Here is a 19,103-nt window from a genome sequence, read left to right on the forward strand (position 1 = left end):
TGATGTAGGTCACAGACACACGGCCCAGATCTGATGTGGCTGTGGCATAGGCCGGCAGCTGTAGCTCCAGTTCAACCCCTAGCCTGGGAACCTTCCTATGTCGAGGATGCGGCCCTAAAAAGCAAAAAAATAAAATAAATAAATAAAATATTTCATTGCTAAAAAAAAAAAAAAAAACGCTAACCATCATCTAAGCCGTCAGGGGACCAAAGAAGGTGGTTCATCAGAGATCACCAACCACAAATCACCAATAACAAAGATAATAATAAAGAAAAAGTGTGAAATAGTGTGAGAATTACCAAAATGTTACACGGAGACTCAAAGTAAGCAAATGTTGTTGGAACAATGGTGCCACACCAGCGGGGACCCATATAGCACAGGGAACTCTACCCAATATTCTGTGATAATCTATATGGGAAAAGAATCTGAAAAGGAATGGGTTTGTGTATATGTGTAACTGAATCATTTTGTTGTGTAGCAGAAATCAAATATACTTCAATAAAACTTTTTTAATTAATTAACTAGAAAAAAAGAAAAATGGTGCCACAAATTTAATTTGTAAAAAAAAAAAATGCATCTGTAAAGCATGATAAAGCAAAATTTAATAAAGCAAAGTGCAATAAAACAATTGAGCACTTACCATGTCCCAGGCTGTGTTCTCAGGACTGTGATATGAAATTAAGACAGGCAAGATTTCCTCCTTCATGAAAGTTAAATGGCAGTGACTTCTCAGCATTAGAAACAAAAGTTCTGAGAGGTGATATGGCTTGTCCGAGGTCACACAGCAATTTTGTTACCAGGTAGGACTAACACCCAAGTCCTGACACCAGTACAAAGCGCTTTCTCCTCCATGAAGGTCATGACCTTTCCCTTACCTCCCTCTGCTTTGTCTTTCCTCAGTTTCTATTCAGCAGGATGAGGCCAGAGAACTTCACCTGGACCAGGGGCGCCCCTGCTGAATTCATCCTTCTGGGCGTCACAGATCGCTGGGACCTGCGCGTCACCCTCTTCCTGGTCTTCCTGCCCATCTACCTGGTGAGCCTGCTGGGAAACGTGGGCATGATGCTGCTGATCTGCGTGGATGCCCAGCTCCACACACCCATGTACTTCTTCCTGGCCAACCTCTCCCTGCTGGACGCCTGCTATTCCTCAGCCATCGCCCCCAAGATGCTGGTGGACCTGCTGCTGCCCCTCGCCACCATCCCCTATGCAGCCTGTGCCCTCCAGATGTTTGTGTTTGCAGGGCTGGCGGATGCTGAGTGGTGCCTGTTGGCAGCCATGGCCTATGACCGCTACGTGGCCATTGGAAACCCGCTTCTCTACACCACAGCCATGTCCCCGCGTCTCTGCCTGGCCTTGCTGGGAGCATCAGGCTTGGGCGGGGCAGTGAGTGCGGTGGTCCACACAACCTTCACCTTCCGCCTGAGCTTCTGCGGCTCCCGGGAGGTGAACAGCTTCTTCTGCGATATCCCTCCACTGCTGGCCATCTGCTGCAATGACACCAGTCTCAATGAACTCCTGCTCTTTACTGTCTGTGGCTTCATCCAGACAGCCACAGTGTTGGCTATCGCTGTGTCCTATGGGCTCATTGTCCGCGCTGTGATGCACATGCGCTCGGTCCAGGGCCGCTGGAGAGCAGCCTCTACCTGTGGCTCCCACCTCACAGCCGTGGCCATGCTGTACGGGACACTTACTTTCATGTACCTGCGTCCCAGCTCCAGCTACGCCCTGGACAGCGACAAGATGGCATCTGTGTTCTACACTCTTGTCATCCCAGCCCTCAACCCACTCATCTACAGCCTCCGCAACAAAGAGGTCAAGGAGGCGCTCAGAAGGACCCGGAGCCGGTGCTGCTGTCCACGGCGGGTGCATGGGTGAGGGGTCCCAGCAGGCAGGTTAGGACTGACCCTGAAGAAATGAGAATGCCCTTTCTGGCCCCTGTCACTGTGTAAAGATGGCTGGTCCTCTGGCTGGGTGTCTGATATCATTTGAGGGACTGAAAAGGGGGAGAAACTGAAGCTTACAGATGGGAGGCAGGAACCTGGAGTATTCTAGACCTAGCAACAGAACCACGATTAATTTGCTGTTAAACTGTCTTAGGTTCCTCAATGTTCATAAAATGTACATTCCTGATTGTTACCAGGTGCAATACTCGCTTCACTTGCCATTTGTACTTTTCTATTTTTTTTTTTTTTTGCCACTTCCGCTGCATATGCAAGTTCCCTGGTCTGGGACCCAACCTCCGCCTTTGCAGTGACAACCCCGGATCCTTAACCCACCGCACCACGAGGGAACTCTCGCCACTTGTACTTCTAAGAGGCTGGTTCCCAGAAACACCAGGTAAGAGCTTTGTGAGCTACAATTGCCTCCAGATTTTTGCTCGTTTAAGGTTCTTCATGACCAGTGAGACTGCTCCTGCTCACCTTAACCACAAGAGAGCATCCTCAGACCCTCTCATGCCAAAAAATGGGACAGAATCAGGTGAGGCAAATATCCCTGTTAGGCCACATGTACCATCTCCAAGGATACTAAGCAGCACCAAAACATACATGAGCTCATTCCTAAAATACTAACAGTTGTATTAGAATTTGATCAAGGTTAGATTAATTCAGGGTTCTGGTAGAAGTTAGGGAAGAGTCGAAACTGTGGTTAGGGTTAGAATAGGGTTAGAATTAGGATTCATGTTATGGCTAAGCCTAGAGTTAGGGTAGAAGTTAAAAGCAACTGGACAAATTTATGATTGAATTAAAATTATGTAAATTTTACAACCTGGATTGATTTTAATTAATTGTATATTTGGGATAAATTTAGGAGTCAGAGTTTGGATAAATTTTAGCTCTTAGTAGAAATATTACAAATAACATATTCACACTACTGTATATAAAATAGATGATCAACAAGGACCTACTGTATAGCACAGAGAACTATATTTAATATTTTGTAATAACCTATAAGGGAAAATAATATGAAAAGAATAGCTATATACATAACTGAATCACTTTGCTGTACACTTGACACTGGTACAACATTGTAAATATACTTCAATCTTAAAAAAGAAATATTAGAAATATGGCAGTGGTAGAGGGCAGGACTAATTAAGATTAGAAAAAGGTTTCATTTTTATTGCTAGCTTAAATTTGAATTAGAGTTTAGTTTGTGTTAGAGCGCTGTTAGATTTAAATTGGTACGTGGCTAATGTTTGCGGTAAGTTTAAGCCACAGTCTAAACAGAAATTGGCACAACATTGTAAATCAACTTTAAAAAAAAAAAAAAGATCACAGTCTAGTTATTATCAGTTGACCTAGGCTTAGACCTAGATGAGAGTTAGGCAGAAGAAGAGTTTTGGGGTATCAAATCAGCATTTGGGGGTCACTTTAAGACTTATGTAGGGTTGGATAATGGTTAATGTTTTTTAAAGCTTAAGAGTAGAAGCTAATTATTTGTGGATTTAAGTTTTACTGAGTTCAGAGTTCCTGTCATGGCTCACAGGAAACAAATCTGACTAACAGCCATGAGGATGAAGGTTTGATCCCTGGCCTCGCACAGTGGGTTAAGGATCCGGCGTTGCCATGAGCTGTGGTGTAGGTCACAGACATGGCTCAGATCTGGCATTGCTGTGGCTGTGGCATAGGCCAGTGGATAGGGCTCCAATTCAACCCCTAGCCTGAGAACCTCCATATGCCATGGGTGCGGCCCTAAAAACACCAAAAAAAAAAAAAGTTTCACTAAGTTAAGAGCTTGCTCAGATTAGAATGTATTCAGGTAGGGGAGACTGCTCTGTGTTAAAATGACAACATCCAGAGGCAGATCTGGGTTTAAGAGAGGAAATGCCATAAACCTCTTGGGCAACGGTAACCACAGTGCTCCAAGCCTCGGGTCCTGCCAGACCCTTCTGATTCAGTCCTCTTGGGATGTTATCCACCCAGAGTTGACAATTTTGACAGGTATTCAAAATTGTCTCCCTGACTCAGTAACACATGGGCAATGCCTTCTGCCTGGGAAGTCCCTTCATGCAGGAGCAGAACAGAAGTGGACCCCAGGGGTTGTGGTAGGTGCTTCCAAGAGAGGTGGAGCATGGCCAGAGTAGTTCCCTCTGATTTGGGCTGAGATGAGGTCAGGAGTAACAAAGTATGGGACTCCAACAATGCTTCACTGTCACCCCCTAATTGGCTCCCCTTGGAGTTTCTTCTTGGGGCCCCAGGCAGGGGCTGGCCTCACCACTCCAACTTCCTTTCAAGGAGAAATCAGCCTCTGGGTACTTAGATGGCAGGGAAATGGAAGGCTTGCCTGGCTGCCTGGGGGGGTAGGTAATGCCCTTGTTGCGAGGACCAGGTCTCCTTAGTAACTCTGTCTTTCCGGAGATCTCAGACTAATGGAGAAAGGGATGTGGACTATATTGCCTCCTCAAGTCTTGCAAAACCCTTCCTCAGTCCCGTGCAAACAAGGGTGGTTGGTCACCCTATTTCCTGCTGAGCATAGAGGGTACAATATCCCAAACTCACCACATTTTATCAATGGCTTAAATAAATTGAAGCCCCTTCTCCCATCACAAGCTTTTATAATCCTTTCCCAGTTCCTCCCTCCTGTCAGCGTGACAACTCACATGCCTTGACAGTGGTTGGAGACAGTTTCAGAAGAGTTGGCATCTGTGGGACTAAGACTGGGAGGCTTGCCCTCAGTTCGATGACGTTGAATACTCAACGATGTTTACACTCAGGGACCTCCTCTGTGGTCTTCCCTTCTGTTTATGGGTTCTTGGGCTCTCATGACATACACTTTCTACCAAGATCAAGGGAACGTTTCCAGAGACACCTGGCTCCTCCTCTCATCTTGGCCCTACAGGGTGTCCATGGGTCCTTCCACATATTAAGCATCCGTGGAGCAACCATAATCACATAAATCCTGCGCATCAGCTGGAGGAAGTTTCAGGCTACTAGGCTGAGCCTGCTCGATAGATAAGAAAACAAACACAAGTGAAGAGGAGGCATCAGAAGACAATAACAGAGCCCAATCTGGAGGGTTAAGGAAGAGAGACAGTCAGATATTCGTTCCCCATGTGAGAGGCTCAGGAGAGCCCCCCAATGTCTGATCCAATATTCCCCGTTTAAATCTCCTTCAACCCGATCTGCCAAGGCAAGCAATTAGGACCAAAGCAGGTGTGGGGTGAGGAAGACTGGGAGTTTGATTTGGGGCATTTATTGCACAAAATGTGTTGGGCCCTGCAGAATGGATGGGAATTGAAGGCAAGAGGCATTCCATGGTGGGGGTCGGGGAGGATGAGCAAACACAAGGGCACAGAGGTAAAATGACCTCGGCGTACGCAGGAGACTCTAAGGAGAGTGGCTTGATTGGCTGGTGATGGATGTGTTGGGAAAGAGGTGGAGGGAGGTTGGAAGATGGTGGATCCGGGGATGGAGGCACACCCTATGGGCTGGATATCAGGTAGGGGAACTTGGATTTATTTGATAGGTAATAGAGTCATTGACATTTCATATGTTCAAAATCAGCCTTCATAGCTGTTCTGACGCTGAGTCACACAAAGCCACTCCTACCTGGAATGCTACACACACACAGTAACAGAGCCCCCTGTTAGAAACCACCAACGCAGACCCAGTCCCCTATCAGAAACTTTCATGCACAAAGTGACATCCACACAGACACAGACACAGCTACACATTCAGACACACATTCAAGCTCAAGGACACATTTTGTTTGACAGAGACATGATCACTCTCCCCACACCCAGCATACATCACTCTCCCCACACCCAGCATACATCACAGTCCTACACACACATGCATACACACACAGTCACACACACACACACACACACACACACACTCTCACACAGGCATACCTATTGTGACAGTCCCCAGAGGCCCAATCCCTCCTCCACTCCTACACTTCCTACAAGAAGCCTTGGCAACAGCAGAGGGCACGAGACCATTGGTTCCAGAAGCCCCTGCTAAAAACCCCAGGCTTGGGGCCCAGGAGTCAGCTCTTGCCTTCACAAGATGAGGACCGGGGAGCAACATCTTCTGTGTGCATAGGGCTCACAAGTGTCCCCTGAGTTGGAGGTGGCACCAGCCATTCCTACCCCCATCCAATTGGGCCCCAGAGAGGAAGATAACAAGCCCTCAGCAGAGCTGTCTCCTGCCCCAGGGAAGACGGCCAGGGGAGGGGGTGTTGTCTCTGGGGGAACCTCTGTGCTCCCAAGGCCCCAAGCCGCATAAGTGTAGCCAATATCTCCCTCCCCAGACCCTCTGTTGATGGGCTCCCCTATCTCTGCTGCTGTTCCCTCCTGCGATGTGGAGAAGCCAGAGGGAACATACACCTGGGGCAAGGGGCCAAGCTGGAGAGTGTGCAGATCTGCCTTCTTAAATGTCGCTGCGGACCCGAGTTGCATGTGTGAGTGTGAGAGCAGGTGCCATTTGTGTGGGTCACCATCACTGCCTGATGGTGTCGTTGTTGGGGGCGGGGGAAGCAGTGTGTATATGTGTGCCCCTAGAGTGGCACCCAGCAACAGCCTGTGGGATTGTAGCCATGTGTGTGAAGTTGCAAGGCCGTGGGTCCCCAGGGCTGTGGAAGAAAATGTGATCTATGATCAGTGAGGGCATCGGGTGTGGCTGGATGGGCATGGAGGAGCACTGGTGAAGGGCTTGCAAGCAAAGTGTGAATGTGCCTCACCGGTCCCAGTAGCTGTGCCAGAATGCTGCAAGCCTCCACAAACAGGAGTCTGCGAATGGGCTTCACCTCCTGGCCTCAGTGCTATTTTGTAATTGCATTTGACGTCTGTTTATGTGTATGACGATCTGGGTCTCTGGGTCTTGTGCTTATGCTCGTCTGCTTACTTAGATGTGGATGCATGTGCGCTGGGTCCAAGTTTCTGTATCGGGTTGATCATGCCTGCGTATTTGCAGAGCACAGGTCCAGGCGGCACGGATGCGCTTGTCATTACAGATGCATGTTTCTGCAAACAGCTCATTGTATTCTTGAATGTTTTTTGAGACCAATTTAAACACGTGTCAGGAAGTTCCCATTGTGGCTCAGCAGGTTACAAACCTGACTAGTATCCATGAGGATGCAGGTTCCACCCCTAGCCTTACTCAGGGGGTTAAGTATGCGGTGTTGCTGTGAGCTGTGCTGTAGGTCACAAACTCAGCTCAGATCCCGCACTGCTGTGGCTGTGTTTATAGGCTGGCAGCTGCAGTCCCCTAGCCTGGGAACTTCTGTATGTCGCAGGTGCAGCTCTAAAAAGCAAAATAAGTAGTAGATAAACAAACACAAGTCAGAGTAGGTCCAGTTTATGAAAAAGCCATTTCACAAGCAAGCTTCTCTCCTCACTCCATCCGACCACTCACCCTGATCCTCTTACCTTCCCGGATGGTGGGACGTGATTGGGAATTTGAAAAAAAAAATATTCTATAGGGAGCCAAAACCGGAAGATTCTTCTTGCCTGATGAAGGAGAAAAAGAAAGACACGAGGATAGGGAGGGTCTTTATTGTATTTTATTTTAATAAGGAAGGAGTGAAAAGAAATGAAGAGGTCATTCCCCTGCACAGATGGCCTCAGAAAAGCCTTCAGGAAACCTGTCATAAAACCCCTCTCCTTTTGAGATCCCCTCCTGGAGAATCATCCAAGATTTCTGCAACGAGATTCAGACAGGAAAAAACGGAGGCATTGAGACATTAACTCTGTCTTTAAGAGTTAAGTCTCTGCATCTGGCATGTGTATCCATCTGTCTGCATGAGTTTCCCACAAAGGATCATGCATTTGCCTAATGCTGTGTCTGTTTTCATGGAAAAGAGTTTTCCAAGGATGTGAGAAGTCATCCAGGTTCTTTGGTTCTTTTCTTTTTTTGCAAGTCTGAACATTTCTCTATTCTGTTCTCACATTTGGTTTACAATAGAATTCTAAGTTCAAAATCTTTTCCTTTAGAATTTGCTGATCTTGCTTGACTGAGTCTCATTATCTGCCCCTGAGGACACATAGAGGGAGGCAGTCTGGTTATCTGAATATCGCCAGGTCTTTACACCCCTGCCCCTGGGAGAGATGGGTTCTTCTCTTGATCCTCAATGTTCTAAAACGTCATGCTAGCAGCTGGGTGCTGTAGATTGACATTCATTTCAATATATGTGTGTCCTTCATATTTGGAAGTTTTATTTCTTTGACAAATTCCTTGCTTCTATCTTGGGTTTTTTGTTTGTTTGTTTGTTTGTTGCCACTCTTACTTTCCTGAAATAAATGCCCATTGGTCAAATCTCTCCCTGATTTCCACCCTCTCTGTTTGATCTTTTCTTTCACATCTTCTTCCTTCTGTGGTCCACATTATTTTTGTCCTATTTTTGATTAACGCCCCAAAGGATCCAAGTTGAAAGCAGCCTTGAAGGTCATCTCGTTCGGCTCCCTTACTTTACAGATGGGGCACCTAAGAAGAGGAAGAGGATCCAGGGAGGGGAAAATGACTTGCCCATCAGTTACCCCTGTGTGTAGCCACAGGGCTGCCTGACTCCAAACCCAGGATTTCCCTCCTGGCCAGAAAGCCTTGAGCGACTTAGTCACTCTTCACCCTTTCCCTTTGACACCAGGGGAGATGGCTCATCAGTAGAAAGGAGCCTCTAGGGTTCCAGGTGAGGGAGCAGCCCAGCCATGGATCCTGCCAATGAGTCTTCAGAAGGAACCCCGTTCATCCTCCTGGGATTAACAGCAGATCCTAGACAGCGGCAGCCTCTTTTTGTGCTATTCTTGGTCCTATATACAGCGGGCATCCTGGGTAATGGGCTCATTGTGGCCGCCATACAAGTCAGTCCAGCTCTTCATGCACCCATGTACTTCCTGCTGGCTCACCTGTCCTTTGCTGACCTCTGCTTTACCTCCGTCACTGTACCCAAGATGCTGGCCAACTTGATAGCCCATGACCGCTCCATCTCCCTGGCCGGCTGCCTGACCCAGATGTACTTCTTCTTTGCTGTGGGTGTAACAGACAGCTGTCTCCTGGCTGCCATGGCCTATGACCGCTACATGGCCATCCGGCACCCCCTCCACTATGCCGCGAAGATGTCCCGAGCCGTGTGCACAGCCCTGGTGGGGACCGCATGGCTGGTGTCCCATGCCCACTCCCTCCTGCATATCCTGCTCATGGCTCGCCTGTCCTTTTGCGCCTCCCACAGAGTGCCCCACTTCTTCTGTGACCACCAGCCTCTCTTGAGGCTGTCATGCTCCGACACCCGCCACATCCAGCTGCTCATCTTCACCGAGGGCGCCGCAGTGGTGGTCACTCCCTTCCTGCTCATCCTCGCCTCCTATGGGGCCATTGCGGCTGCGGTGCTCAGGCTGCCCTCAGCCTCTGGGAGGCTCCGGGCTGTGTCCACCTGCGGCTCCCACCTGGCCGTGGTGGGCCTCTTCTATGGGACGGTCATCGCGGTCTACTTCCAGCCCACGGCCCGGTATGAGGCGGAGCGCGGCAGAGTGGCCACCGTCATGTACACCGTCATCACCCCCATGCTCAACCCTGTCATCTACAGCCTCCGGAATCGGGACGTGCAGGGGGCGCTCCGAGCGCTTTTCACTGGGCGGCGGAGGATCTCAGCCGGCGACACCTGAGGCCTGGGCCCCACCAAGGACAGACTGCATCCCCCACAGCGACAACTGTGAATACACTCACGGGCTCTGTGCTTTTCCCCAAAACATAATGACAGTGATCCCTTTTTGAGCCCCGTAAAGCAGATCCTTGCCTGATCTGACTTAATTCCACAACAACCAGGGAAGCAGATTTTATGATCCAGTTGTTTTTGTGTTTTGGTTTGGGTTTTTTGGCTACATGCAGCATGTGCAAGTTCCCAGACCAGGGATCAAACCCGCACCACCGCAGTGATAATGCTGGATCCTTGACTTGCTGAGCCACCAGGGAACTTCCACTATAAAACTATGAGTTGTTTTATAGACGAGGAAACTGGGGCTCAAAGAGAAGGCTTGACGTTCCCAAGTTTACACCATTCTTAGGTGGCAAAACCTGGGCTCTTTCGGCCACAGTCATGCCCAGGCATTTGGGGAGCATTCTACCATTTTCTGGGGTATGGGACATAAAACTGTCTGGGATGTTGTGCCACCCAGTCTGGCTTTGGGGGGACTGGCACTTTGTTCTCCATAACATCACCATGTTTTCTTAAAAAAAAAAAAAACAAACAAAAACAAAAAACCGACGTCTCAACTGTCGTGGACAGGGACAGAAATTCACATACCCATGTGTCCAGGACAAACCCCATGCAGTGAACCCAGCTGAGCACATGGCAGGCACTCTGGGCATCTGCAATGAATAAATGATGTCTATTTTTCTTACCCTTTATTCTTGTACTTGTTTGCTATGATGCTACCTGTTCAGCTACCCCTGCCGTTCTGCAGATATATGCCAATAAATTGAATTAAATGAAGCAAAGCAGGAAAGGGACAGGGCATTGGGGCAAATGGAAGAGGGTTTTGTTTTTTTTTTAAGTTTTTGTCATATGCCAGCACTTCACTTATTTTTGACCCCTAGAAAACATAAGCATTCTTTTTTTTAATTGAAGTATAGTTGATTTACAATGTTAATTTCTGCTGTACAGCAAAGTGATTCAGTTATACATCCATATATGCTCCTTTTTTAATATTCTTTTCCACTATGGTTTATGACAGGATAGTCTTCTGTGCCATTCAGTAGCACCCTGTGGTTAGCATGCGTTTTTTGCTGTTGTTTTTTGTTTTGTTTTGTTTGTCTGGTTTTGTGTTTAGGGGTTGTCATTGTTATTGCTGTGTTCACTGTGCCTGTAGCATGCGGAAGTTCCTGGGCCAGGGATGGAACCCTTACCATGGCAGTGACAAAGCCGGATCCTTAACCGCTAAGCCACCAAGGAACTCCAGCGTGGGTATTCTTTTTGCCATTTTGTGAATGAGGAAATTGAGTCTCAAAGATGGTGAGGTAGGTGGTAGCAGAGCAGGCTCTTCTGCTACTCAGGTCCCTCAGATGTATTTTAACCGGGCCCCACAGAATGCAGACCCCAGGTCTGGGGCCTCTGTGGAATAATCAGCAGGAAAAAATTCCAGATCAGGAGCAGGTGCACAGTCTCAGGTGAGGATGCGTTTGGGGGTCTGAAAGACCCTTCATGGTGTGCCCCCAGGTTGAACAAACAGGTGGATGAGGTGAGAGCTTTTACATCCATCTCTCTAAGAAATCACCCCCTCCGCTTCCCCTCCCAACTCCCCTTTCCAGCAGGGGGTGGGGGAGAGAGGGCCGTGTCGATCCTAGAACTAGCCTTTCCAGCGCCCACTAAGAGTCTGCCACCACCTGGTCCTAGAACTGCCATATTGCACTGTCTATAACTGAAAGGAAACTTACAGGTCTTTAGACCAAAAGCTTGAGCAACAAAACAAAATGAAAAATCCACAACTCTTTTTTTTTTTCAATGAAATCTCACCCAGAAACACAATATCTAAAATGAAGGGGAGGAGTTCCCCCTGTGGCACAGTGGGTTAAGAATCCGACTGCAGTGGCTCGGTTTCCCCTCAGAGGTAAGGGTTCAGTCCCTGACCCAGTGCAGTGGGTTAAAGGATCTGGCTTAAGCCAGATCCTGCAGCTCCCAGTCCCTGGCCTGGGAACTTCCAGATGCCATGAGGGTGGCCATAAAAAGAAATAATAAAAATAAGGTAAAACGAAGGGGAGAGGGCAGCACAGTGCAGGCGGCATAAGTGTCAAAAGCCTGGAGCCCACCTTCTCGCCCTCCCCGAGCCTTCTTCCTCACTCTTCAGAGGATCCCCTGACCTAATCCAACCCCTTCTTTTGATAAATTAGGAAACAGAGACCTGGAATGGTTAAGGGACCTTCCCGGTCACACAGTCAAGTGGCCGCCTACAGGCTTCCTTGCTGAGAGCACCAGCACCGCGAGCTTGGCTCTGCAACCACGTGAGCCCACCCCTTCCTGGCCCACCTTCCTCCTGCCCCATGCCCAGGGTACCCGCTTGGGTTGGGATGCCACATCCTTGCTATCTATCAATAGCTTGTCCCTTGTCCCGCAACCTGCCTCCTCCCTCTGCCTTCTCTAAAACTGCACAGACCCACTGGACGTGACGCTTGTCACCCGTTCCACACCTTTGCCATGTAGTGTGTGTCATCTGCTGGCCATCAGGAATGCACTTTAATTCTTTCTGTGCCTCTGGAAGCTGGCCCAGAAAATATGCGTGTGCTCTGCTGTCACCTTCTTTGTCCTCAGGTGTCCTTGCAAGTAATGTTTCTGCGTAAGGGGAGAGGGCTCAGGGGACCATCCGCGCATCTTTCTCCTGGGCCATCAGTCTTGACCTGGTCACCCCGCTCCGATGTAGCCCTGCAAAGAGGCCACATCCCTGGAGGAGTGGTCCCCACCGCTCACACTGTAGCACAGCCCAGCTTCTGCCCTTGGCCTCTGACCAAGGCTTGCTGTCTCCACCCCAGCTCACCTTCAACAGGATGCCCATGACCAGCATCACAAGCTCTCTCAGGTCTCTCAGTGGCCCAGTGAGAAAGCCCCATTCTGAATGCAGGGAAACTGAGGCCGGGAGAAGCAAGGAGGCTTGTCCTGCTTTGCTCCACCAGCCAACTAAAGTCTCAGTTCCCCTGACTCTCCGGCCCACGCTCTTTGTACCACTCCACCAACCATCACTCAGTTCAAGTGAACAGAGACTTACTGACCATCTTCTACGTGCCAGGCGCTGGGCTAGATGCGCCGGATCGCGTCCAGACCCCTGGGTAGACAGACAAGAGAGGGGAATGGTGGGCACACAAAGGGTGTCAGTCACAAAGCCTGTGGGGCCCAGGCCCTGTTCCCACCCCATCCCCACCTAGATCTGGCCTCATGTTTTACGTCAGGAAGCCCTAGATGATGATATTGACCTGGAGACAAAAAGTTGAATCCTTCCGCCTTCCCCAGTCCAGAAAGGCCACTAGGGAGCTGGAGAATTTTTCCCTACATCTTTTTTTTGGGGGGGGGGGCTGTGCCCAAAGCATGCAGAAGTTCCCCCAGCCACAGATAGAACCCATGCCACAACAATGACACTGGATCCTTAATCTACTGTGCCTACAGGGAACTCCTCCCTGCATCATCCTTTTCGCATGAACAGTTTTCAACACCTTAAGCCAAACAAGCATATGCAAATGACAGAGCCACCTTGAAGTGGTTTCCTGGGAAAAGATGACACTTAGGTCAGCCAGGCTGCTTTAGCTCCAGGGAGTTTGCAGCCTCCTCTTTGAAAGGACTTTGCACTGCCCAAGGAAATCTGCTTCTCCTCCTCCACCGCATTCCCTGGCTTGGTCCTGAAATGACTTCTGACCATTTCAGAATCAATCAAGCCCACCCTCATCGATATCACCTATCTTTTCCGTTTATTCAAGTAATACGTTGTGCCGGGAAGCGCCTCATCTGGAAAAAACAAACAATGGCATTTCAAGAAAAGAATTGGGGGTCTGCCTCTCCAGCCTCATTTCTCGTGCCATCTTTCTGCTGCATAAAGTAAGGTACAGCGGTTGGAGAGATCTTAGTACTGAAAGAGGTTCTGATCATAAATGGTAAGTTGATTACTCCTTCTAAGGGGACAAAAAAATGGCTCTCACCCAAGTCTTTCATGCAAAGGCTGCCACAGGGAAAATGCAGCCATTAGACATGAAAGATAAAGACCTAAAGACTCAGAGTTTCCATCATGGCACAGCGGAAATGAATCTGACTAGGAACCATGAGGTTACGGGGTCGATCCCTGGCCTTGCTCAGTGGGTTAAGGATCTGGCATTGGCGTGAGCTGTGGCGTAGGTTGCAGACACGGCTTGGATCCCGCATTGCTGTGGCTGTGGTGCAGGCCGGCAGCTACAGCTTTGATTCAACCCCTAGCCTGGGAACTTCCATATGCCGCGTGTGTGACCCTAAAAAGACAAAAGACAAAAAAAAAGAAAAAGAAAAAAACACCTAAAGTCTTTTTCTCCATGTGAAAATGACTGCTTTGAAACACTAGGAATGGATCACTCTTCCAAGAGGTGGTCTATCAGCAAGCAGTTTAGCTCACACTGAACCAGGGATATTTTCCCAGCTCTACTCACGTTTCTTTCGTCTTGTTTTCTCCATCCCTTTTATCTTTACGTGCCTATCCTGTTTTCTCTTTTTTGTTGCTGATGTTTCTTCTCCTCCCCTTCCCTTCCCTTCTCCCCGCCACCCTCTAACTTTATCGTGCACAAGGACAACTGACAGTCCTTGCCTTCACATACTTGATATCAATGCAGATTATGATCAAAGCCAGGAGAGAGATACGATGGAAGCATCAAGGAAGGAGCAATGACTCAAGACTGGGAGTCACTTGGGAGGGAGAGAAGAGGAGTCTGATATGTTACCTTAATGGCCTCAGGTCACCCATCCTTGAATCCTTGGCCACACAAGTTTGCCCTCTATCTGTGACTCGGTTCAGCCATCCAACTTGCGCTGACCAATAAGATTTTAGGAGGCATGAAAGAAAGCTATAACGGTGGGTTTGTTCTCTGTGTTTCTTTCCTTGCCATGAGAAGGACATGCCCAGCTGGCCCACTGGTCCCATTTGGAGGATAAAAGGTCCATGGAGCAGAGCTGCTCCAGTCAATGTGACCCAGACAAGACCAGCGTTAGGAGCAGAGCCCCCCAGGTGAGCTGCAGATACAAGAGCAAGCCCAGGCTGTTCCACTGATACAGGAGTGAAAATATTAAGCCACGGATTTGGGGGTGATGGGCTGCACAGCAACAGCCAGCTGATGAAGCTCCCATAGCCACTTTTTTTTTTAGGGCTGCACCTGTGGCATATGGAATTTTCCAGGCTAGGGGTTGAATTGGAGCTGTAGCCGCAGACCTACACCCCGGCCACAGCAACGCTGGATCCGCATCTGCGACCTACATCTAAGCTCAGAGCAATGCAGATCTTTAGCCCAATGAGCTGGGTCAGGGAACAAACCTGCGACCTCATGGATACTAGTCGGGTTGGATACCACTTAGCCACAATGGGAACTCATCCCGTAACCCACTTCTGATCCTTTCCTTTGTCTCCAACAGAACACGTCCTGGCCCCTTCAACGTCCTGAGAACTGAACTACCAATGCAACCTGCTTTCTCCCTTCGCTTTTGGGGAGTTACAGTCCTCTTCTGAGCCTGTTCCTGCCCTCAAGACTCTGCCAATCTTCCAAGGCTTCTTTGAGGGGATGAACCATGTCTTTCCATTGCACAAGGAACACCCAGAAGTAACAGCCATGCTGCTCCCCCGACCCCCGCTTTCAGATCTCATAAGCAAATCCATTTTCCTCTTCGCAGAGTCAGGTTCATCTCCTGGTTGTCTTCTTGGGGGACTTCGTAATCACTCCACGCTTGGGTTCAACCTGCACAGAAACATTTCCAGCTCTTCCCTTGTAGGAGGGGAAATTGAAACTGGCAAAGGCTGGGAGGAGGAAATGAGCGAAATGGATCAAATAAGCCTGTTCAGTAAGTAGCCAGGCCCCACACCAACACCCCATCCCACCCCTGAGGAATCCTCTCCAGAGACCACAGAGCAACTGACAGCTGGCAAAAGCAGGACCAGGACTGTTACCGCACACATCACGAAATCAAGTAACCACAGACCTCGGAAATAACAACAAGATAGGAAGTTGACTGAACATAGGCCAGATTCAGTGCCGGTGGCTTTTCGTCATCATATCATTTAATCCTCATAAAAATCCAGGGCCACACACATTACTATGCCCATTTTACAGATGAGGAAATTTGCCGCTCAGGGAGGTTTGTCCAAGGCTCCAAACTAGAAAGTGGTGGAATCTGTATTTGAGCACAGATCTGCCTCTGGGCTGACATGAGGAAGAATAAAGCTCTCCCCTCACCTCCCCTTCTTTTCCAAATCTTCTGACTATGCATCAGGATCATACAGCAGGCTTATTAAAACGCATATTCTTTTTTTTTTTTCCATTTTTTTTAGGGCCGCACCTGCAGCATATGGATGTTCCCAGGCTAGGGATCCAATCGGAGCTGCAGCTACCAGCCTATGCCACCGCCACAGCAACGTCACATCTGAGCTACATCTGCCATCTGCACTGCAGCTTGTGGCAATGCTGGATCCTTAACCCACTGAGTAAGGCCTGGGATCGAACCCACATCCTCATGGACACTATGTCAGGTTCTTAACCCACTGAGCCACAACAGGAACTCCTTAAAATGCATATTATGTTCTCCCCCCCAAACATTCTAAACCAATAGGTCCTGGGTAAGGGCTAGGATTGTATTTTTTGTTTGTTTGTTTTTTGTTTTTTCCATCATAGTTGATTTACAATGTTCTGTCAATTTCTACTGTACAGCAAAGTAAGCCAGTTATACATATGTATTTTTTTCTTTTTGCTCATATTATCCTCTACAGGTTCTATCACAAGTGACTGAATGTAGTTCCCTGTGCTATACAGCAGGATTCCTTACCCCGGGACTGCATTTTGAATAAACACCCCCAGGTGACTTTAATGCTGGTCGCAGGGCACACCAACAGCATCTCTGGCCTAAATCATGTAAAACTCAAGATCACCAAAAGGGAGATGGCATCCTTGCCTTTAAAAAGTCTGAGCTGGTTGAGAAGTGTTCAGAGGTGACGTGATGGCTGTAGGAAATAAACGGCCCTAGGGGAAATGGGCAGCTGTCGTGAACACTGGAAAGGTGACATTGCTGTGATGCTTTTTTTATTATTATTATTATTTTATTTTTAGGGCCGCACCCGCAGATATGGAGGTTCCCAGGCTAGGGGTCCAGTCGGAGCTCCAGCTGCCAGCTACACCACAGCCAGAGCAACTCCAGATCCAAGCCAAGTCCGAGACCTACACCACAGCTCACAACAATGCCAGATCCTTAACCCACTGAGCGAGGTCAGGGATCGAACCCGCAACTTCATGGTGCCTAGTCGGATTCGTTTTCCACTGCCGCCATGACGGGAACTCCCCTCTCCTGTCTATTGAAATATAGAAATTACTAGGATGAGCTACTTAGTTAGCATGAGCTACATAATTAGTTAGCCTGAGCTACTTACTTAGCCTGAGCTACTCTAAAAAAAATACCACAGCCTGGGGGGCTTAAACAGTGGACATTTATTTTTCACTGTTCCGGAGACTGGAAATCTAAATTCAAGGTGCCAGCAGGTTCTTGCTAAGAGCCCACTTCCTGGCTTTCAGGCTTCTAAGTGTTCCCTCACCTGGAGGAGAGAGAAAGCCCCAGTATCTCTTCCTCTTGGTAAAAATCCCATCATGGGGGCTCCGCCTTCATGACCTCATCTAAATCTAACTACTTCCCAAAGGCCTCACCATCACACTAAGAATTAGAACATCAATATATGAATTTGGAGAAGACATTCAGTCCACAACAAGGAGTTCTGTCTTTTCTCCATCAACTCAGGATGCTCAGAGGCCATGGCGTCTACAAGAAAGCTCCTGGTCCATAAGCCCTCTGAGCCCCACCCCTTGCTCCTCCAGCCCCCTCTAAACCCTCCTCCCCCAAGGCAGGGCATGGCCCAGGGATCGAACCCGCAACTTCATGGTTCCCAGTCAGATTGTTTCTGCTGTGCCACAATGGGAACTCCCCTCTCCTTGCTCATTGCTGAGAAGGAAATGAGCATTGAAATCAGGAAATATGCAAAGGGAAAGAGGACTGGGTGGGTTGCAAATGCTTTCAGGTGGGTGAGCATCAGTTGGAGGAACAAGATGATGACAGAGGCCTGAGACCTTTGTGTGGAGGGAGAGCTCCCTGGAAAGCAGGGCCACGAACCAGAGTAGCTATAATTTAGGAATTCCACCAACGGAGCGCCAAAACAACAGAAGTTCGCTTTCTCGCAGTTCTGGAACCCAGAAGCCCAAGATCAAGGTGCCGCCAGGTTTGGTTTCTGGTGAGAGCTCTCTTCCTGGCTCATAGTGGCCACCTTCTCTCTGTGTCCTTATGTGGCCTGTTCTCTGTGGGTGTACAGAGTAGGCAGGCAAGCTCTGGCATCTTTCTCTCTTCCTGTAAGGACACCAGTCCTCTCAGACTAAGGCCCCACCCTTGTGCCCTCATTTAATCTTAATTACCTCCTGAAAGGCCCTGTCTCCAACTATGTGGTCACACTTGGGGGGAGGGGGTGGTTAGAGTTTCAACATGTGAATTTTGGGTGGACTTCTGTCTGTTACACTTCTGTCTGTAACACAGCCATCGGACAGGCACCCCTCATCTCTTTCCAGAAGTCTTTTGGGGTGAACATTATCAGCACCTGTTCATAGGAAGAGCCACCAAGCAACATCAAGATCCTGACTCCCAAACTCCAAGTTCTGGGTTTAAGTCCTGACTTCACTATTTGCTAGATGATTGACGCTGGGCAAATTGCTTAACTGCAAAATGAAGCTAATAATATCTCTCTGGGGTTGTTAGGAGAATTACCTAAGAAAATACATAGAAAGTGCTTAGAACAATGACCTGGCACAAAGTCAGTCAAGATGCATGTTGGTCACTCTCACTGCTACAGGCAGGGGACACAGAGACAAGAAGTCATCAGGGTTGCCGAGTTCCCCTGTGGTGCAGCAAGTTAAGCACCTGGAGTTGTCACGGCTGCAGCTCGAGTTGCTGCTGTGGGTGCAGGTTCAATCCCTGGCCCGGGAGATTCCACATGCTGCAAAGTCTGTGGACACAAAGGCTGTGCTCTGAACTGAGGTACTTGGGACTCTGGACGTGGAACTGGTGGGAACCCACTGTCTTCCTCTTCTTTTCCTGGGCGACCGTAATATGGAAAGTTCAGTGTATGTGTGTATGTTGTATTCATGAAACAATATTTGCTTTCTTTGTTCCTCATTAATAAAGCCTGTGAGGAGTTCCCGTCGTGGCGCAGTGGTTAACGAATCCGACTAGGAACCATGAGGTTGCAGGTTCGGTCCCTGGCCTTGCTCAGTGGGTTAAAGGATCTGGAGTTGCCATGAGCTGTGGTGTAGGCTCGGATCTCACGTTTCTGTGGCTCTGGCGTAGGCTGGTGGATACAGCTCCAATTGGACCCCTAGCCTGGGAACCTCCATATGCCCCCAGGAGCGGCCCAAGAAATGGCAAAAAGACAA

General features: G+C 48.7%; 2 protein-coding genes across 2 annotated transcripts; both read left to right on the forward strand.

The window, feature by feature from the left end:
• Positions 1-915: 915 nt before the first annotated feature.
• OR5C1 (olfactory receptor family 5 subfamily C member 1) lies at positions 916-5,359 on the forward strand. Its single transcript, XM_013993832.1, has 3 exons — positions 916-1,874; positions 2,390-2,481; positions 5,226-5,359. Exons 1-3 carry the CDS (start codon positions 916-918, stop codon positions 5,357-5,359), a joined length of 1,185 nt encoding a protein of 394 aa, XP_013849286.1.
• A 2,843-nt stretch (positions 5,360-8,202) lies between these two features.
• On the forward strand, positions 8,203-16,026 carry OR1K1 (olfactory receptor family 1 subfamily K member 1). The gene has a single exon (XM_084995182.1). The coding sequence runs from the start codon at positions 8,651-8,653 to the stop codon at positions 9,602-9,604; it is 954 nt and encodes a 317-aa protein (XP_084851308.1). The 5' UTR covers positions 8,203-8,650; the 3' UTR covers positions 9,605-16,026.
• The last annotated feature ends 3,077 nt before the right edge of the window (positions 16,027-19,103 follow it).

This window comes from Sus scrofa, chromosome 1, assembly GCF_054392235.1.
Source record: "Sus scrofa isolate SSC_HxYL_T2T_F1_AM1 chromosome 1, Sscrofa_HxYL_maternal_Yorkshire_Landrace_v2.0, whole genome shotgun sequence".
NCBI lineage: Eukaryota > Metazoa > Chordata > Mammalia > Artiodactyla > Suidae > Sus > Sus scrofa.

What these genes read in the sequence shown, in the direction of transcription:
- OR5C1 (XM_013993832.1), top strand. Translation starts at nt 916, where the DNA reads ATGAGGCCAGAGAACTTCACCTGGACCAGGGGCGCCCCTGCTGAATTC. An exon ending in TGTCCACGGCGGGTGCATGG is followed by an intron (nt 1,875 to 2,389) that starts GTGAGGGGTCCC and finishes TGCTCGTTTAAG; the next exon opens with GTTCTTCATGACCAGTGAGA. An exon ending in AAAAAATGGGACAGAATCAG is followed by an intron (nt 2,482 to 5,225) that starts GTGAGGCAAATA and finishes TGGGCCCTGCAG; the next exon opens with AATGGATGGGAATTGAAGGC.
- OR1K1 (XM_084995182.1), top strand. Translation starts at nt 8,651, where the DNA reads ATGGATCCTGCCAATGAGTCTTCAGAAGGAACCCCGTTCATCCTCCTG.